The sequence below is a fragment of the Cyprinus carpio genome, chromosome A3, assembly GCF_018340385.1.
Source record: "Cyprinus carpio isolate SPL01 chromosome A3, ASM1834038v1, whole genome shotgun sequence".
Taxonomy (NCBI): Eukaryota; Metazoa; Chordata; class Actinopteri; order Cypriniformes; family Cyprinidae; genus Cyprinus; species Cyprinus carpio.
Window position 1 is genome coordinate 30,215,561 of NC_056574.1, and position 22,373 is coordinate 30,237,933.

The 22,373-nt window shown below is 39.3% G+C and overlaps 1 protein-coding gene across 1 annotated transcript; it reads right to left on the bottom strand.

The window, feature by feature from the left end:
- Positions 1–1,155: 1,155 nt before the first annotated feature.
- LOC109085392 (beta-1,4-mannosyl-glycoprotein 4-beta-N-acetylglucosaminyltransferase-like) lies at positions 1,156–21,877 on the bottom strand. The gene is made up of 3 exons (XM_042729169.1): positions 21,649–21,877; positions 4,735–4,960; positions 1,156–3,588 (listed from the first exon to the last, which is right to left on the bottom strand). The coding sequence occupies exons 1-3, from the start codon at positions 21,672–21,674 to the stop codon at positions 2,338–2,340; spliced, it is 1,503 nt and encodes a 500-aa protein (XP_042585103.1). The 5' UTR covers positions 21,675–21,877; the 3' UTR covers positions 1,156–2,337.
- Between the last annotated feature and the right edge of the window lie 496 nt (positions 21,878–22,373).

Sequence of the window (22,373 nt, forward strand, 5' to 3'; positions counted from 1 at the left end):
TAAAAGCTTTGAAACACAAGTCACCAGCAAAATCTTAAACCTTTCCTGGATGTGACAGGCCATCAGTGGACTATGAAAAAGTGAAATTGGCATTACAGCTGCATTATCATTGTCCTTTGGAGTGTAAAAAGCATTAAAATATTAACTGCTGATTTAGATTTTTTTTTTTTTTTATCATCTTGCATAAACTCCCATACAACGACCATTTTATTGTTTTTACAGTATACCTTTTAGTTAGTTTTTACTTGTTTTAAGCATAAAGCTATTTTAAATAATTTTTTTTAAGTGTAGATAAAAATTCATAAAATCCTGTTAACAAAACCCATTAAAAAAAAAAAAAAAAAAAAAAACATACATACAGTAAGACAGTGTTACCACTATGTGACCAGACCAGATCTTTCCGCTGCATCAGCGAATATCAGATTTTATATCAAAACATCAATGAAAAGAATCAATTTTCCCGATATGAATGTAATACTCCATGCAGATCTCCTTTATGAATACAGAAACTATTACTAGATATGGGGTTTAAGGCAATTAAGTGCTCATTATTCACACGGAGTAACCATTTCTATAAATAAACATCACATCAAATCACCAAGTCTATTTAAATGCTATTATTTTTATACATTACTATGATTATGTTTGGAGATCTTTTCATATTAATGAAATATGAGTAAGCCTTGGAGTTAACCTTAGTATCACCCGACGGTATGGAGAATATACTCATTAATTGTAATTGTTTTTAAACCATAAAAACATAATTTTATAGCCATGTAGTGGCTAAATGTACTACACAGAGCCGTAGTCCACCGACAAGCTACACAAAATCGCCTGCGATTTTAAAAACGATTTTCTGTAGACTGTCAGTGAATTACGGCTCTGTGTAGTAAATGCCGCTCCACCTGAACCAGTGTTGCCAAGTCTGCAGTTGTTTTTCATGTTCGGGGGTTGAAGTGACCCCAATACCAATAACGTGATATTTAGCCCCTAAAATGTGAATTTTACCAAGGGAACCCTGCCGAAAAACGTACATTTTAACCCCGGGATACAATTTTTATCGGGGAACCTCCTGGAAACGCGATTGGGCTAGTTTTAGACTAGTTTTGAGAAGCAACTGGGCAGGATTTGTTGTGAAAACCTGGCAACCCTGATCTGAACGCACATGCTGGAGATATACTACTAATTACAGGAGCGTCTTTACTGATGAGATGCGCATGAAAATCGTATTCAATTTTTTGCACAGCCCTACTGAAAAACAATGCTAATGCTTCAATGCTTGAAAATGTGTGTTACGGGCCGGAATGCCGATCTTTGTTTTGTTTTATGAAATCCGTCCAGTTGGCGGAAAACACAACGTATTTCATTTCATTCATAGCCAAGTGCACTAGTTCCTGTTTGTGTCATCAATCTGGCAACCTGTCAAGTCTGAGGAGGAGGGGGCGGGTGAAAAAAAAAACCTCTCCAATATTTTGAATTTGGACTGCAATACCTAGTTCAACCACTCTGTGTCAATCCTACATACACTAAGCGATTTTTGAAAACTATTTTGACCACTGTGTCCCATAACAAACTCGCAGCCAATCAGCAGTAAGGGGCGTGTCTAGTAATGATAGGGAAAACAGTGGTGGAGAGAACTCAATGAGCGGAAGGGAATCAGACGCCAAGGTTGCTTTGTTTCTTTTTAATAGGCGAGTTATGTTGATTCTGCTTTTTCACACAACTTCTCTGTGTTGGCTTTTGCTTGAATATGCTGCAGCGGGGAGGCATAGCAGATTCCAGTAGCCCCTCACTGCAGAACACAAGATCCAGGGGACATGGTTTTATCCACATCTACAGGTGGAGATGGTTGGGTTTAGGGATTAGGGCAGGGATCTCCAACCCTGCTCCTGGAGATCTACCATCCTGCAGACTTCAGTTCTAACCCTGCTCCAACACACCTGTCTGTAATTATCAAGTAGCCCTGAACACCTTGATTAGCTGCTTCAGGTGTGTTTGGTTGGGGTTGGAGCTGAAATCTGCAGGACAGTAGCTCTCCAGAAGCAGGGTTGGAGACCCCTGGATTAGGGGGTGGAGACGGGTAGGTTTAGGTATATGTCAGGTGGGATCTGCATCCATCCACGCCCCCTGGACTTGTGTTCTGCAGTGAGGACCAGGATCTCACAGATTCCGCCATCATCGGTGCCAGTGTTTGTGTGGGGCGGAGTTATCAAAATAGGGGTGTGGTCCTGTTGGGGTATGGGCGCATTTGTTTTGGTGCTTTCAAATATCAACATTGTTGGGCAAAAATCGCTTAGTGCACCTTTAAGCTACCCATTTGAAACAGACCCATTTCTCTTAATGTTTCTCTTTTGTGTATGGGTTCTCCAGCAAGTAGCGATATTTTTCATAGTTGTCCAGCAGGTATTTGGGAGCAAACATATGCTCTTTGGGGTCTGATGGTGGATAGTCTGGTATAGACCCATCAAACCAACCCCCTGTCCGTACTAAGTCTTTAATATAACTTATGTTCCGTTTCTCGCTGTAATCGCCCCAACGTGGGAAGTCTCCATTTTGGGCCGATATGAGTTTGTAATAAATTCCTTCTGGTTTAAAACACCAGGAACAGTGCCATCCAGCGTAGTGAACGGGGCTTCCGATGGCCCATGGTACCAGAATGCGTCCCGTGGAGTTTTCGTATTCCCGGAATCCCGACATGGAATAATACGAACGCCGTCGAAGAAGAATCCCATCACCGTTGTAAACCTTAAAGAGCATAGCTGCCGTGCAAGCAGATAAAACGTTTAGCGTTCCAAACTGCCTCCAGTAGAATCCATATAGGGATTTGCGCATGTGGATCCCAACCGGTTCCGTCCAGCCATTGTAGAGTTTGAGGAAAAGGATTCCATCTCGAGCAGGAATTTCATCCGCATCATCGATGATGAAAACATCATCCTCTTTGAGGCCCTCAAGCCTCGACATTCCATTTTTGGTCAAATAAGTGCGTAGGTAATCATCCGCGATCCAGCCATCTGCATTGCCGCCATCAGGAAAATGGTCCAGGAAGATGTACAGGATTTTGTGCTTTATATAGTCAAACATTCCCTTTAGGATCTGCTGGCGGAAGACAAGAGGTCTTGAGTCACCGTACGCCGTGAAATTGGATTCACAGACCAAAAACACATCCACAACATCCCCAAGTTCGTGGAATCGAGCATGTAGTAGGTCAAACTCGTGGTTGATGTTGATGGCATTGATGACCCGACGTGGAACTTTTCTGGGTGTTACTTTTGACTTGGATGGGAGATTGGAATGATACACAATGGTAGGGATGCCACAGTGAGGGCCGTGCCAACCCTGCCGGCAGGGACACTGACCCACCATATCGTCTCCACTGATTGGTTTAACTTTGGGGTTGATTTTTCTGTGATGTTGCTGTAACCTGCGGCGAGATGCGAAGGCGGCCACTTTCGTCCCCTCTCTGAAGCACACTGCTCCAGATTTGGTGTGGATGAAATAGGGTGTGGGATCATCATGGAGTACAAAGGTACGGTCATGAAGTTTCCCATCTGGAGGATCTGGCAGGATCACATTTGAGTCAACATTGCCCTGTTTGGAAGTAAAGAGAATTATAAACATATATATATATATATATATATATATATATATATATATATATATATATATATATACATCATACATATACACACACACATACATATATATATACATATATATATATATTATATAGATAGATAGATAAATAGATATATGTGGTGTAACGGTACACATTATTATCGAGATTTTTCGGTACAGGTCTTTCGGTTCAAATACAGCACTGGTTTAACCACTGCATGAGAGAAACTTCATTTGGAAACTTTTTTTTACTTTTTTTCATTTGGAAACATTTGTTACTTTTGATAAGAAATAAAGTATCATCTCTCAAATTATGTCAATTTTTTTTTTATTCAGGAAATTCAAACAATAACCAATAGACGGTTTTGAGCTCTATGATGTGGCGCACTAGATCACTCGATCACAACTCGTGTTAAGTGCAGAGAAGAGCATTGGGCGAACTATTAGACTTTATAATCATTATATTTTACTTTACCTGTTAGTGATGTCTTAATTATTCAATGTATATTTAAATAAACCTGTTATGAAAAAGTTCCAAGAGCCACTGTGTAAATGATTTCAACAACAAATAAAATATTTATAATTTAGAAGTTAATTTAAAAACTGCATTATGTGCAATTTACATGTTTTGCGTACATTGTTTTAAAGATGCGTGTTGATGATTATGTTTAAAAATAATTAGTAATTCAATTTAAGTTTGGGCTCTGTTGTTAATTATAACGGTAATGTAAAAGGGCTCCCTATAGTTTAGAGATTAAGCTAGGGTAGATTTTTATCCCTAAGAAAATTTTAATTATAATTTAATTTATTTAAAGAACAATTTGTTCAGTAAACCACTATTTAATTTAAAAAAAAAAAAATATATATATATATAATATATATATATTATAGATAGATATATATAAATAATTAGTTTTCCCCTTGCTGTACCGAAATCACACAGAACCCGTGATGTTTGTGTACCGTTACACCCCTAATTTAAAACTCAACATAAACCCAAAGTATACATTAAAACCTGGCCCAAATCTCAATGAGTTATCAGGTTGGATAACAGACTAAGAGCACAGACTAAAACCCTTAGACCTCTAGATGTTCTCTGTTGACCCTCATTGGATCTACCTTTGGGTGGCTGTGTTTATGAAAGTTATGCGGGGAGTGGAAATCAGCAGCCGGAAAATTCCAGAACATATCACCGAACATCTTTAACATTTTTAGATGGGTGAAGGAAGACAAGAGCTCCTTTAGCAGCGAAATATTGTGCAGGGCTTTGTAGTATTGGAGGAAGGAAATGACACAAATCCCCAGTAAGCACAACAGGATGACTTTATACCCTCGTATTCTCCTCCTGTAACACAGAAAAAAATTCTGTTAATGTAAAACGTAAGCATGTCAAAATTGTCTGGCTGTCTGAGTGTCCTCTCAGTTCAAAATTACAGCTAATTAAATAACGGCAAGCTAACGCAATGACACTCAGAAATCTCTTTTTGCAGCGGATCACAGGAGTTGTTCACAAGCATTTAGAGACGAACTAACACTATTTAGTCCTTAATCATACTCTTCTCTCTTATTGAGGTGTTTTTGTCTCAGTCTGATAAAAAAATCAAAGATGGAAATCCAAAGATATATTACCTGATTGGCTTGCAGTTTGTTTTGCATTAAGCAAACTGGACTGCTGAGTTTGTTGAGCACTTGTCTATCTCATATTTTCCACTTTATGGCCTTACTACACAGTTCTTAAACCTGTCTCCAACAACTTGGAGCAAAGATCTGACCTGAACTAACAGTCACAATAAAACACACGGTAAGCAATGGGTCAATCCAAAGTGTTCTCACTGCAACATTTGCAAGCTTTCTCATATCGATGACTTGCTAATGCTGTCTATGAACAAGTCAATTTTACTCAAAGGGATAGTTCACCCAAAAATTTAAATTTCTCATCATTTACTCACCCTCAAGATTTTTCAAACCTGTATGACTTCCTTTCTTCTGTTGAACATAAACAAATACTGTTGAAAAATATATTCTTCAGAATATCTTCTTTAGTCAGCAGAAGAAAGACATTGATACATGTTTGGAATGATATGAGGGCAAGTAAATGATGACAGAATTTTTGTTATAAATAATATATTTTATTTGTAATGTAATTTTACATTTTATTTGTACATCTCTTAAATGCCTTCATACACTATTTAATGTTGCACAAATTAATAAGCAAATGTTCCCATGCCAGAACAAAACATTTGAATCAAGGAAGTGGTTTTACTGACGCAACCTGTTATATTCCAAAAAAAGAGAGAGAAAAAAAAGAAAGGAAATTAATTAAAAAAGGGAGAAAAAACCTACAAGCACTGAAAAGAGACATGTACCAGGGTTCTTATCATAAAAAAAACTTTTTTATTACTTAAACATTAACTGAAATATTTCATTTCAACATTTCTGTTTAGTTTAACTAAAAAGATAGAAGCTGAGTGAATAATTGACCTGACTCCTGAGCTCAGTTTTTCTCTTATCATCAGTTTTCTCGTCTCGCAGTGTATCCTCAATCATCATGTTTATGGTACAAATGCCAAATTACAACCAAAAAAAGTGAAAAAAAGTGAAAAGTGACGTGACATTCAGCCAAGTATGGTGACCCATACTCAGAATTAGTGCTCTGCATTTAACCCATCCGAAGTGCACACACACAGAGCAGTGAACACACACACACACTGTGAACACACACCCGGAGCAGTGGGCAGCCATTTTATGCTGCGGCGCCCGGGGAGCAGTTGGGGGTTCGATGCCTTGCTCAAGGGCACCTAAGTCGTGGTATTGAAGGTGGAGAGAGAACTGTACATGCACTCCCCCCACCCACAATTCCTGCCGGCCCGAGACTCGAACTCACAACCCTTCGATTGGGAGTCCGACTAACAAACCATTACTCCAATAATCAACAAATAGACTGCCAGTTATTATCCTCAATCATCATGTTTATGGTACAAAGGTCAGTGTTTGACCATATGATGAATATTTTTTGTCTTCAATTATTAACAAAGAGACTGCCAGTTATTAACAAAGAGACTGCCACTACTAATAATAAACATTTTATTTTAAATTTTTATTTCACTTGATAGCAGGCATCCTGAGTTTATTAGTTTAACCCATGTCATTTCTACAGTTTAAAATAAAATGATACAGCTTACCTGACTTTACCCAATCCAAGTATTAAAACCAGTCTGCTCATTTTCAGTCTCTTGAAACCACAAAACTGTGATTTTACAGTGTAGTTTTATGTGTGTTTATATTCATGGCCCTGAGAGTGTGCTGCCAGACAGACATGAAGCATCCTTCCAAAACAACATGCTGAATCTTAAACATAACACAGCTACATTCACAGGACGATCTGCGAGTACGGGCGCTGTCTGTGCTTGCCTGAGCTTGTGATGATGTCATATATCCTGAGTCCCTGCTTAACTTCTGACTGAAGGCCTTGTTTTGGTCATCACTCATGAAATACAGGTGGGGTACCACAATGCTGTCGGTTAAGGTGTGACTCAGGACATAAAGTGCCATCCATAAATTTTGGAACAGTAAAGACACAATTGCTTTCTCTGCTGTGGAGTCAAGACATATGCAAATATGATTAAAATATGAATATGCAACAAAACTACAGAATGTCACATTTTATTATTAGGTCTTTCGACACATACATGTTTTACCAAATAAAAAGGACAGCACTTTTAGAGTTCATCCCACTATTTGATGTGAGCATAAGTATTGGAACAGTTGAATTTAAGGCAGATGTAAAAGATTAAAAGCTAATATTTAGTTGCAGATCCCTTGCATGCAATCAGAGCAGTGAGTCTGCAGCCCATAGACATCACCAGACTCTTGGTCTTATGCTTTGAAATGCTTTTCTCCAGCCTTTAATGCAGCCAATTCCAACTGTTGCTTGTTTTCGGGAGTTTCTGTCTTTAGCCCCCTCATCAGCTGGTGAAATTAATGTTCAATCAGATTTAAATCTGGAGATAGATTTGGGCAATCTAAGACTTTACATTTCTTTGCCCTGATAAAATCCTTGACTGAACTGGCAGGGTGTTTTGAGTCATTGTACTGATCCAATATGAAGAGCTTTCTAATGAGTTTGGTGGCATTTTCTTGAATATTGGTAGCCAAGATGATTTTGTACCCTTCCAAATTCATTCTGCTACTGCCATCATACATCAAGTCATCATTAAAATGAAGAGGTCCTGTTCTAGAGACAGCCATGCATGCCCATGCCATGACACCACCTCCACCAAGCTTTACAGATGAGCTTGTATGCTTAGGATCATTTGCAGTTCCTTTTTTTCTCCACACTTTTGCTTTCCAATCACTTAGATAAAGGTTAATCTTTGTCTCATCGGTCCATCAACTCAGTTCCAAAACTCTACTGCCTCACATTTGTGAAGAATCTTGCCTTTCTATTTTTGGTGCTGATCAGAGGTTTACATCTTGCTGTGTAGCTTCAGTAATTCTGTGTCAAATTCTCCTGCGGACTGTAGATTGACAGAGCATCATCCCAGCTTTCTGGAGGTTGTTGGTGATTTTACAGACATGTATTTTAGGGTTCATTTTCACAGCTTTTATGATTTGGTCTGTCATCAACTACTGTTGTTTTTCTCAGCCAATCAGGTCGTCGTTGGTTGCTGATGTCGCCAGTAGTTTCCAAACTCTTGATTTCTCCATGCCCTTTGTTTTTCCTATAGTTCTAATTGACTTCCTTGTTTATTTTAGCATCCAAATTGCTTGCTTTTCTTTCTCGTCTTCATCCTTTTTTGTGTGTCATCACCGAATGCAAGACTTAGAATGCAGAAGCAATGGATATAACTGATAAGACACATTCCCTGCTTTTAATATCTGAAGAATTAACGCAACAGGACACAGCTGAAGACTTAGAAAGACCTGTGAGGCAACTGTTCCAATACTTATGCTCACATCAGATAGGGAGATGAAACTCTAAAAGTGCTGATCTTCTTAGCTGGTACTGTAAAACATCTTTGTGTTGAATCACCCAATAATAAAATGTGACATTCTGTAGTTTTGTCTCATATTCATCTTTTAATCATATTTACAGATTTCTTGACTCCACAGCAAACAGAACAATTTTGTCTTTACTGTTCCAATACTTATGGAGGGCACTGTATATCTGAGCATAAACACGTCCCAAAGCTATTGTTACAAAGCTCTTTTTAGCAGATGAAGTAATGGGGCAGATTACATGGTTGTTCTTACTTGTTCCACCTTTAAGCAGTATTAGTGTCCACTGTTAAACATTTGCCTTGTCTACCTCGGACATGATGCAACAAAACTTGATGCAACAAAAGACTATATAGAACCCATTATAGTCAGTGATACTATCTACTGCAAGTAGTGATTACTGCAAACTGGAGCAGTGGGCGTGCTGAAAGATTAGGGTGTGCCGAAAGGTATAGGGGGCATGGATAAAGTTCTTTCTAATTGGTTAGGGGTTAGTTTCTGTTGTAGCATACACCTTTCGGCACTTTTGCCATGCCCATTACTCCAACCTGCAGCTAACCCTGTCTAATCTACAATGGATGCCGGACAGTAAACTGTTGCTGCCCCAGTATTACTCCAAGCTATTTCTGACACGAAGGACAAACTGATTTGCCAGTCGTCATTACAAGCGATTTAACACATCCAATGTAGACAGTCTCAAGCTGTTGCGGTGTCGTAGACATGGTGTAAGGCAAATCCTGTTAATCCAAATGTAAGAAATTAGGAAAATAAAAAACCCCTATGGAATGGCGCTAACGAGGCTGTTACAGCAAATACAGTATTATACAGGAATTAAAAAAAAAAATAGTAATTCTCAGTATTTGGTGTTTGACGTTACAGAAAATTCCCATGATGCAGTTATTTACTGTAATGGGAATTTGAACCAGTCCACCTACCTATCAGACCAGTGCTTACAATCCAAATGAGCTTCTACATAAATTAAAAATGTTTTGCACCACATGTCGTCATTATACAGCAAAACTGTTTAAATGATATTTTTAAATGATATTGTTAAATGAATTATATATATATATATATATATATATTTAGTGCTTGTTTACAGAATAGAATAAAATATATTGTTAACAATCACCTGATATTCACACTTCCTGTTTGACAATGTGTAAGTAAGCCTGTGTGTATGTGTGTGTTTCTTCAGAGGGCACCAATGCCAGGGGCACAATGGCTCCCTTTTTTCTGTCAGACTCCCCCTCTTCTAATTCTCAAATGTCAACTTTTTTCTCAGCCTGTACAAAAGCTCTCTTCTCTTGGTTTGGGAACACACGCACACACAGATGGAGCACACCAGCAACTTTGCTATACTGTAGCGCTCAACAGAGAAAGAGGATTACAGTTTCTCTTTCGCATACAAACATCTAATTCACTTAATTGAAAACACTGTTGTTTGTTTTTAGGGTTAAAATCACCACTTAGAAACAAACAAAGCCATGTTTGGTCATCCAATACTTGCAGCCGTAATGCTGCTATATATACACTCACCGGGCACTTAATTGCTTGGTAAAACAAATTGCTAATCAGCCAATCACATGGCAGCAACTCAATGCGTTTAGGCGTCTAGATGTGGTGAAGACGACTTGCTGAAGTTCAAACCGAGCATCAGAATGGGGAAGAAAGGGGATTTAAGTGACTCTGAACGTGGAATGGTTGTTGGTGCCAGGCGGGCTGGTCTGAGTATTTCAAAAACTGCTGATCTGCTGGGATTTTCACATACAATCATCTCTAGGGTTTACAGAGAATGGTCCAAAAAAGAGAAAACATCCAGTGAGCGGCAGTTGTGTGGATGAAAATGCCTTGTTGATGTCAGAGGTCAGAGGAGAATGGGCAGACTGGTTAGAGATGAGAGAAAGGCAACAGTAACTCAAATAACCACTCATTACAACCAAGGTATGCAGAATACCATCTCTGAACACACAACACGTCGAACCACAAAACAAAATCGCAAAACCATCACAAGACCACACCTGGTGCCACTCCTGTCAGCCAAGAACAGGAAACAGAGCCTACAATTCGGAAAGGCTCACCAAAATTGGACAACAGAAGATCGGAAAACCGTTGCCTGGTCTGATGAGTCTCGATTTCTGGTGTGACATTCAGATGGTAGGGTCAGAATTTGGCGTAAAGAACATGAAAGCATGGATCCATCCTGCCTTGTCTCAATGGTTCAGGCTGCTGGTGGTGGTGTAACGGTGTGAGGGATATTTTCTTGGCACACTTTAGAACCGATTAAGCATCGTTTAAACGCCACAGCCTACCTGAGTATTGTTTCTGACCATGTCCATCCCTTTATGACTACAGTGTACCCTTCTTCTGACGGCTACTTCCAGCAGGATAATGGACCATGCCACAAAGCTCAAATCATCTCGGACTGGTTTCTTGAACATGACAATGAGTTCACTTTACTCAAAAAAAGTACACTTTACCCTCCCCTTCACTCTGCTGACCCACGACTGCACACCGTCACACAACTCCAACCTCTTCATTAAGTTTGCGGATGACACGACTGTGGTGGGTCTCATTAGCAACAGAGATGAGAAACTACAGGAGCGAGGTGAGCCGCCTGGCCGGGTGGTGCAGTGACAACAATCTCTCTCTGAACGTGGAGAAGACGAAGGAGATTGTTGTTGACTTCAGGAGAGCGCACACTCAGCATGTTCCTCTGACCATCAACGGTGCGACTGTGGAGAGAGTGAGCAGCACCAAGTTCCTGGGTGTGCACATCACAGAGGACCTCTCCTGGACCGACAACACCGCAGCACTGGCCAAGAAATCACAGCAGCGTCTCTACTTCCTCCGCAAACTGAGGAGAGCCAGAGCCCCACCCCCATCTACAGAGGCACCATCGAGAGCATTCTGACCAGCTGCATCACTGTGTGGTATGGAGCCTGCAACGCATCCTGCCGGAAGACTCTGCAACGCATAGTGAGAGCAGCTGAGAAGATCATTGGTGTCTCTCTCCCCTCCCTCCAGGACATTTACGGAACCCGTCTCACTCGAAAAGCCCTCTGCATTGCAGGTGATCCCACTCACCCGTCACACAGCTTCTTCAGTCTGCTGCCATCAGGGAAAAGACTGCGGAGTCTCCAGGCCAGGACCAGCAGACTGAAGGACAGCTTCATTCATCAGGCTGTCAGGAAGCTGAACTCGCTCCCGAAATTGCCCCCCCATCCCTCTTCTGCCCCAGGCACCACTGAACTATGAACCTTCCCCCCAGATCCCACATCCCCAGGTCCTTCCACCCCCTCCCACTAACATTCGATGACATGCACCAGTCACTTTGTGCAGCATTGGTCTGCTCACTACCTCATTTACCATGGAACTGACGTCATTCTACCACCTCATCAGTCAGTTTAAATAAAATAACTGCTCTTGAGCCCTTTTGTCACTTTAATCAGACTGAATAAGCTTTCCTTTATGCACTAAAAATCTTTTTATCTGCACTGTTTGTTCACTGGTTTGCACTCTATCTGTCATGTGCCTTGTGCTGCTTTTATTTAACTTTATTTTAATTTTTTTTATTATATGTCTGTTTTTACATTCCCTTATTGTATAGTTATATCTTATATTTTATATTTGATCTAGATTTTTTAGGCTCTACTGTTAGTGTTATCTGTATGCACCGGGGGTCTGAGAGTAATGCAATTTCGATTATCTGTATGTATGTACTGTACATGTGGAAGAATTGACAATAAAGCAGACTTGACTTGACTTGACAAAAGGCCTCCACAGTCACCAGATCTCAATCCAGTAGAGCAGCTTTGGGATGTGGTGGACGGGAGATCCAATCCTCAATCCCCATGAATGTGCAGCCGACAAATCTGCAGCAACTGCATGATGCTATCATGTCAATATGGATCAAAATCTCTGAGGAATGTTTCCAAAACCTTGTTGAATCTATGCCATGAAGAATTAAGGCAGTTCTGAAGGCAAAAGGGGGTCCAACCCGGTACTAGCAAGGTGTACCTAATAAAGTGAGTGTGTGTATATATATATATATATATATATATATATATATATATATATATATATATATATATATATAGGGGTGTAACGGTACACATATTTGCACCGAACCGTTTCGTTACAGGTCTTTTGGTTCGGTACGCATGTGTACCGAACGAGTAGTTTTTCCCCTCAGGAAATTCAAATAATAAATGCCGTTTTGACAGTCTTTGATGTGGCATGACAGATCGCTGTATAAACGCCTTGGAGAGCCGCTTCTGGGACGGTTCAGGGTCAGGGTATATTCTGGTTAACTGTTTACCAGCAATCATGTTTCGCAGTCGGCAAAGCAGACTGTGGTACACGCCACAAGGTGTTAAAGTAGAGGTGTTAAACCCAGTGTTAAAGTAGAGCGCAAACAATTATATTTGGAACATTAGAATGATGTATTCAGTATGTGGCAACTTCCTCGTATTCAAATCGTTTGGCATTAACTTCAACTTTTAAATGTTTTACCTGGTGCCCCTGCCTTCTACTTCTCAAAACACAAACTGTCTATGGAATGTTGCTAGGAAAACAGGAAGGAACATTGTGCTTTGCCAGTTACCCATCACGTGTTGGAAGTGGCGCGTACCACAGTCTGCTTTGCCGATTCCAAACCGTGATTGCTGGTAAACAGTTTGCCATTTAATTTACCTCAGCAAGTCATCCGTGTCCACAGCTTGTTAGTTCACTAGAGAAATTAAGTTATGAAATGAAAATGAAGTTATGAAATGAAGAAAATTACACCATATACTTAATATATTTTACTAAACCTGTTTGTCTTGATTATTTAATGTACAGTATGTTTAAATTAATCTGTTATGAAACATGCTATGACAGCCATTGTGCAACTGAATATATAGCTTATAAATAGCTTAGAAATTTTATTATTTATAAGTTGATTTAAAAACCGCATTATGTGCAATTTACATGTTTGCATACAATTTTTTTTAAGTTGAGTATTGATCATCTATTTAAAAATAAACTGTAATTAAATTTAAGTTTGGGTTAAGTTGTTAGGCCTAATTGTAACCTTATTATGTAAAAGGGCTCCCTATAATTTTAAGCATAAGCTGAGGTAGATTTTTTATCACTAAGAAAATTGAAACTATAACTGAATGTATTTAAAGAAAGAGCAACTTGTTCAGTAAACCATAAAAAAAAAAAAAAAAAAAAAAAAAAGTTTAGTTTCCCCCTGCTGTACTGAACCTTGACGCTAAAACTGAGGTACGTACCAAACCATCATAAGTGTACCGTTACACCCCTAATATATATGAAAACAGGATATATATATATATATAACTATATGTATAACTATATATATATATATATATTAGTTGTACTCAAAATTATTCAACCCCCATTGCAAATAAGGTTCATTTTTTTTTAAACTTTTCAGACTTTCAGCTGTTTGCAGTGAACAAATCAAACTACAACAATTGAAATAGTTCAACACAACAAATGCTTCATGTGGTTTCACCAAATCCAACTGAAAATTGTAACTTTTAATGACTTCTGCAGTCTTTAAATTATTTAACCCCTTTATGTAAGGCATTTTTTAGTACTTAGCAGAGCTCCATTTTGCTGTTTTGACCTGCAGCAAACCAAATGCATAGCCAGACACCAGCTTCTGGCAGCGTTTCTGAGGAATCTTAGCCCATTCCTCTTGAAACAATGGCCTCAAGATCATTATTTATATTCTTGGGTTTGAGTGCAGCAACCGCCTTTTCCAAATCCCACCAGAGATTTTCTATGGGGTTCAAGTCAGGTGACTGTGATGGCCACTGCAGAATCTTCCAGGACTTTTACTGCAACCGGGCCTTGGTGGAATCTGATGTATGCTTGGGATCATTGTCCCGTTGGAAGGTCCAGTGTTGCCCAAGCTTCAGCTTCCTCACAGACGGCATGACGTTTTCTCCCAGGATTTCCTGATACTTCAATGAATCCATCTTGCCTTCCAGAGGTTCTTCCAGGTTTTCAGAGGATGCAAAACAGCCCCAGAGCATCACCAAGCCACCACCATGCTTAACTGTAAGCAGATTGTTCTTTTCAGCGTATGCTTCATTCTTCCTCCTCCAGACATACCGGTGATCCACAGGGACGAAAGGTTCCAGTTTTGTTTCATGGCTCCGCAGAACAAAATCCCAAAACCTCTGTGGCATATTTATTTGATTTTAAGCATATTGGATTCAACTTGTGCTTTGGGGTCAGTAGTGGTGTACAACTTCTGGCACGGCATTGAGTACAAAGTGTGCAAACTGAATCCTAAGTCCCTGTTGCCACCAAGTCTTGCTGCTGGTCCTTTGCAGTCATTTAAGGGTATTTCACAGCCTTCTCAAAAACCTGGTTGCAGCTGTTGAGAGCTTCCTTTTTCTGCCCTGTCCAGGTAGTGTAACCACTGTTCCTTTACATTTGAACTTGTGAACTATGTTTCCAACAGTGTCTCTAGGAACATGCAGTGTCTTTGCTATTTTTTTTTTTTTTTTTTGTACAAACCCCTAGCCAGTTCAGGTATTTCATGTGTTCTAGCTCAAGCAAAACTGGTGCAACTAATGAAGTCCTTGATTAGTTGCATCAGGTATACTTGAGACAACACCTGTTTTGCAGATTTCTGCTGTTGTGAGAGATTCTATTCAGGGGGCTGAATAATTTTAAGACTGCAGAAGTCAGTAAAAGTTGTATTTTCAGTTGAATTTGGGGAAAACACTTGAAGCATTCATTGTGTTGAGTTATTTCAATTGCTGTAGTTTGATTTGTTCATTGCAAGCAGCTGAAAGTCTGAACATTTTTACAATAAGCCTGATTTGCAATGAGGGTTGAATACCTTTCAGCATTGATGGTGCCTTTCCAGATGTGTAAGCTGCCCATGCCACACGCACTCATGCAACCCCATACCATCAGAGATGCAGGCTTCTGAACTGAGCACTGATAACAACTTGGGTTGTCTTCAAATTTTGATTCGTCTGACCACAGAACAGTTTTCCACTTTGCCACAGTCCATTTTAAATGAGCCTTGGCCCAGAGAAAACGCCTGCGCTTCTGGATCATGTTTAGATATGGCTTCTTTTTTGACCTGTAGAGTTTTAGCCGGCAACAGCGAATGGCACGGTGGATTGTGTTCACCGACAATGTTTTCTGGAAGTATTCCTGAGCCCATGTTGTGATTTCCATTACAGTAGCATTCCTGTATGTGATGCAGTGCCGTCTAAGGGCCCGAAGATCACGGGCATCCAGTATGGTTTTCCGGCCTTGACCCTTAAGCACAGAGATTGTTCCAGATTCTCTGAATCTTTGGTTGATATTATGCACTGTAGATGATGATAACTTTAAACTCTTTGCAATTTTTCTCTGAGAAACACCTTTCTGATATTGCTCCACTATTTTTCGCCACAGCATTGGGGGAATTGGTGATCCTCTGCCCATCTTGACTTCTGAGACACTCTGTCACTCTGAGAGGCTCTTTTTATACCCAATCATGTTGCCAATTGACCTAATAAGTTGCAAATTGGTCCTCCAGCTGTTCCTTATATGTACATTTAACTTTTCCGGCCTCTTATTGCTACCTGTCCCAACTTTTTTGGAATGTGTAGCTCTCATGAAATCCAAAATGAGCCAATATTTGGCACGACATTTTAAAATGTCTCACTTTCAACATTTGATATGTTATCTATATTCTATTGTGAATAAAATATAAGTTTATGAGATTTGTAAATTATTCCATTCCTTTTTTACTCACAATTTGTACAGTGTCCTAACTTTTTTGGAATCGGGTTTGTACATGTCAAAGTAACTTCCACATGAATGCCATCCAAGGTTTCCCAGCAGAACACTGATCAGAAAATTGGGATATGAATACTATAGTGTGGGAACATGGTTGACGCATTCAAAGGAAAATAACTTTAGATTTGCTTACAGAAGTGCAAGCCAAAATATTAAGACTTGCCAAAATACGCAGAGACAGACAATAGGGTAAAGGCTGGAATACACTATACGACTTTAAAATCTGAACAGATTTTAAAACAACTGGGGATCATACACTTACCATCTTTGTAATAGTCACATAGAAAAAACTGGCCATTATACACAAAATGAGGATCTCACACTCACAGACTTTAAAGTTGTTCCAATCACAACAAATTCATGCAGAAACATGCGCCTTGTTGCTAGGAAATGCTTGACAAATTAAAACAACATGTGTTCTAAAATCAGCTCAAAATATCAAACATGTTTGATCTCCCCCAACTGGATGGAATCATAGTCTTAAGCAAAAAAAAAAAAAAAGTATGTGAGCATCAAACACAACATGATTTTCTATGACCTCTGTCAGCTCAAACCTGAAGACCGTCTCTGACTTTTGGCAACTAGCATCGACTGTAAATCAGGGCAAAATCGGGGCAAAAAACGTGTAGTGTATTCCAGCATTAAAGGATTAGTTCACTTCCAGAATAAAAAATTTTGACTAGCATTTGTGGTTAAAAAGTATATAAATGCTTATTTTGTTTTTAGAAAATAAGCAATGGTTTTGCTAGATAAGACCCTTATTGGGATCATGTAGAGCCCTTTGAAGCCGCACTGAAACTGCAATTTGGACCATCAGCCCATTGGTTCCCATTGAAGTCCAATAGATGGAGAAAAATCCTGGAATGTTTTCCTCAAAAACCTTAATTTCTTCTCGACTGAAGAAAGAAAGACATGAACATCTTGGATGACATGGGGGTGTGTAAAATATCAGAATTTTTTTTATTCCGGAAGTGAACTAATCCTTTAAAACAAGGGTAAATACTGTCTGTGTTTATAAAAGAAGGAGGAATGTTGCGTATGGATTTCAGTTGAGGTTGGGTTAAATTATTTGGAAATAGGCTTCCTGTTTGTAATTCCAAGTGACACCAGTAGCACAGAAACGGCATATTACACTTGAAATCATTTGTTGGCATTTCAGCTGCAGGGAGTTTCGCTGTGAGTAATTTTTGACATTCAGATTGTGTTCCACCTGTTTTTGGAGCTTCGCGTCAGCTTCCTGTCAGTGTAACTACACAGTCACTGCAGCTGCAGACTCGAAAGAGTATTCACACTGGAAGCATTTGCACAGCAGCAGCTCTAAAGCTACATTTACATTTCATTACAAACACAACTATAAATTTGTTTGTAAATGGTAAACAACAAAAACACCTCCGATCACGTCATTTCAGTCATACTTTGATACAGAATGTGCTAATTATAATGCTATTTTTATAATACACCACACTTTTCCCCTAAACGGAATAATTAAAAACAAGTTTAAATGGGTAAATCTTCTATACATATTTTTGATTCTTCATTTTCTTTTCTGGCATATACCAGTTCTTGTAAAACCACACTTAGACCACACTAGACAAATGCTGTCACTTTTGATGGACAAAAATAAATATGATTTCACACTGCAAAAAACGACTTGGCACCGAAACCACTTCAGTACTGCTTACGTAAAGAAAATATATATAGAACAATTGTGAAGGAAGATAAATGGTGACTTTATAGAATATGAATAAAGTTTGAAAATACTAATAAAATGGCTTATCGAAACAAACGTTGATGCTGGCTGAACCAAAAAAAAAAAATTTAAAAAGCCTGTAAAGGCATTATATATTTTGATTACACTATGGATAACATGATGGACAAATAGATGGATAGATATTAAGCCACATGGTTTGATACAAATCATGTTCATAATCCTCAAACACACCCTTCTCTGTACGTTCTTACATTAACAGGCAAAGATGCAGATACAGAAAAGAGAAAGGTGATAAAGAACACACAAACAGGCTTGTATCAGGTGGCCATATGGGCATCCCCTTCATCTGCATACAGATATATAGAACCAAACAGCTCATAAAAAACTGCTATCACATCAAGCGCTATTTGCTTAAAGCAGGTGTTTCCTGATCACGTTTGTACTCATTTCGAAACATTGAAATGGTCTTGAAACCACAATTTGACTCATTGTTTTGCACTGGCGCTCAAAGGCTTACACTTTCAGAGAAACTGTGTTGGCCAGTTGGTTAAGGAATCATCTTTGCATATGCAGATGTGAACGCCTGGTGGTCCTGTTGTAAACGTGCTTAACATATGTTCTTAGGCCACCCACAATCCATTCACTGAAGCATACTGCACTTCAAAATAGGAAACATAAAATGAAATCACCAATTCCAATCTGACTGGAGTTTAAAAGGTACCATGTGTACATACAATGAGCAATTATTTACTGGATTTGCTAACGTTTGTGGCTTTAAATATTTCAAACATACTCTGTTTTCTCTGGAGAGAAGTTAAGATATCAGCAAACACAACTCTACTGTATTTTAACTTTGATTTCTGGTTCACATCTGTGAAATAATCTGATCAAGTGGTCTATACTCATTTTATGGTAACTTCAGCTAACTTTCAAGACACTTGCTTGAGCATGAGAGCAGTTGATCTAAAGCATTTTGTAACTTAACATCACATGCGGGTGTGTTGCAACAACATAAAATTTGCACAACTTGTTGTCATATAACAATTTTAATTTCACAAGCCCCATTGTTTTCCTCAACAACCTCGCAATGCACCATTTCCAAAGTACAAACGTATGGCTCAAACTTTAATGTCTAATGTCACAGCTGAGCTTGCATAGATGAAAGTTGTTGCATTCACAAACTCGCATACAATTTATTTCAAAGGAATTCACCCTCAGGCCATCCAAGATTTAGAAGAGTCTGCTTCTTCTTTGGAACAGATTTGGAGAAATTTAGCATTACATCACTTGCTCACCAATGGATCCTCATTAGTGAATGGGTGCCGTCAGAATGAGAATCCGAAAAGCTGAGAAAAACGCATAATCAATTATTACAATAATCCACAAGTAATCCACGTGAGTCCAGGCCATCAACTAACATCTTGTTTGTTTGTAAGTCTACAATCCATAAAAAAAGTCCATCCGCTTTTGTCCCTTCAATCACAGAAACAAGCTGCTTTTCCACTATCGGGCCAAACGGTTCTCTTTGCTTAACTGTTCCATTCCTTGCCGATCCGGGCCAGTCAGCATGCATACGGTTTCATTTTCCACTGTGGTGCTGATAACGGAGCTCTTTGGAATGTAATAATTATGCGCCAGTCGTTGCCTTGGTAACGCAAGTGTGCTGTAAACAGCGATATGGACGATGATCAGATATTTCTGTTTTTGGGACTCCTTTTTTATCTTAAAAGGACACAACTCTTGACGAAAAATAAAATAAACAGAATAAGCCCAGTAAGCGCAAATGTTTACTCCACAGACCAAACTGTCTCAGACATTTTTTTTATACTGAACGTAGCATAGCGGTTTACTTGGATGCTTGATCAAATAGCACGCTTCCACTTCCGCAATGGAGACACTGGTAGCCAACAGATTTGTGACGTCACGCACATGCTCAGCTCGGTTGTCTGTGCCGATAATTCCTGGCCGAGGACGGTTTGTAACCGTGTACACGCTGTACCAGGCTCACGTGAAAATACCACTGGAACCGTAGGCCTACTTGACAGTTCTTAGAACCGTTCGGCCTGATAATGGAAAAACGCTCATTTTTCTTTTTTTAGAACTGTTGTAAACAGTCCTTAAACGGTGCATATTTCTCTCCTGATTCAGACTTGGCGACTTTTTTTTACTGAAGAAAGATTATGGATAGAGAATTCATATTTCAGCCTGAAGCAATGTTTGTCGTTCACTTCAAAATGCTTTAATTGATGGACTGGAGTGGTGTGGATTACTGTGACATTTTTAACAGCTTTTTTAACTTTCATTCTGACGGCACCCATTCACTGATCCATTGGAGAGCAGGTGATGTAATGCTAAATTTACATTCAGGGGAAGTCGTGGCCTAGTGGTTAGAGAGTTTAACTCCTAACCCTAAGGTTGTTGGTTCGAGTCTTGGGCGGGCAATACCATGACTGAGGTGCCCTTGAACAAGGCACCGAACCCCCAACTGCTCCCCGGGCGCCGCAGCATAAATGGCTGCCCACTGCTCCGGGTGTGTGTTCACTGCTGTGTGTGTGCACTTTGGATGGGTTAAATCCAGAGCACGAATTCCGAGTATGGGTCACCATGCTTGGCTGTATGTAACATCACTTTTTTTTGTCACTTTCATTTAACCAAATCTGTCCCTATGAAGAAACAAACTCATCTTCATCTTGCAAGCCAAAATTTAAAAACTTGCCAAAATATGTTCAGCCAGACAATGGGATTAAACAAGAGTAAACGTTGCTGGTGCTCTTACAAAATGAAGGAATTTATCAAAATGGAATGGAACGTTTGAGCTTCTAATCGACAGATAAGCCACTCTCAACTTTCTGCCACACAGGTTAGATCTTGACTGTCAAGGCCCCGTACGATCTGTGTTTCTGATGTCTGAGTTGGGGGAAGTGTGATGTGCAAAACGGCGAGATAAGTGTAAAGAGCATTTGCAAAGTTTAATTCTGCCAAGTCACATTAACAGAAACTTCTGAATTTCAGCTGTAGGGAGTTTCGCTGTGTTATTTTTGGCATTCAGAGTCTGTTAAGAGTTTGTGACTTCCAACAGCACCTGCATCACTCTTTTTCTTTTTAGGTAATTCAGCTTTTTTTAACACTGGCTAAAGAAAGAGTTTTGTACTAGAAATGCAAACAATCTAAATTTTGTGTTCATACAGTAAACAGGTATGTGTTTGTGTGTGTGATCAGGAAGACTTGCTATTTGGTTTAGTCATTACTCAAATGTTATGCAATACAGTGGAATACTGCAATACGTTTAGTATACCGCCCTAACCCTACTAAGCTTTATTTGTTTATTTATTGAGCCCCCTAAAATTGAAAATCCTAGAATCGCTCCTGTGAATCAACTGATTAAATGCAGAAGCTCATAATATCCACCTAGGTATACTGAAGTTTATGATCTGAACAACATCAGCGGAAAAAGCGGCGAATCTCTCTCCAGCACAGTTCGAGTTAGCGGTGAGGTATCTTACCTGACAGACAGGTGTGATCTTCCCATGCTGCTCCTGCATGTGTCCGTCAGGTCGTTTGGTCTTAAAGCATGTAGCGTTTCTGTGTGCTCGCGCTCTTAACTGTTGTTCAGACTCGCGCAGGAAAGTAACTGAGCACACGCGCAGGCTCGCGCGCGCCACTGTGAACAGCGACAGCGTGACTTCCTTGGGTTCATCATCAGCCCACTCCCACTCTCTCCTTGTCAGTGTTGCCAACTTAGCAATTTTGTTGCTAAATTTAGCAACTTTTCAGACTACCCTAGCAACTTTTCCCCCCCAAAAGCACCCGGCAACAAATTTAGCAATTTTTACAGTTTATTTGGCAACTTTTAGCAACTTTTGATAAGTGACTCAGACAATAAAAAGGCACACATTTCCCATTCAAATTACACAAAAAGAGGAAACCAAAGATGCCTAGCACTAAACACATCACGTGAACTGCTATGTTCAATTGTTTCATTTAATAATAATTTAATAATTGTTCATTTATGATACACTTTGTTAGTAGCTTGTACCTGCAGTTAGTACTCTGTAAGAAAAATGGAAAAGATACTAATTTTCCAGGACATTATCCATCATCACCCTGTAACCCGAAAACACAGTGTGTAATTTAAAATGCAGGTTAAAAATAATAATAATAATAATAATAATAAAATACGGAGAATTCTTTCATATTAACATAGTAGATTGTGCGCTATTTGTACAGA

Excerpts from the sequence above, each read along its gene's own strand:
- LOC109085392 (XM_042729169.1), bottom strand. The coding sequence starts at position 21,674 with ATGGGAAGATCACACCTGTCTGTCAG. Across the intron at positions 4,961-21,648 it reads AGATCACACCTGTCTGTCAG|GAGGAGAATACGAGGGTATA; the intron begins GTAAGATACCTC and ends TCTGTGTTACAG. Across the intron at positions 3,589-4,734 it reads ATAAACACAGCCACCCAAAG|GGCAATGTTGACTCAAATGT; the intron begins GTAGATCCAATG and ends ACTTCCAAACAG.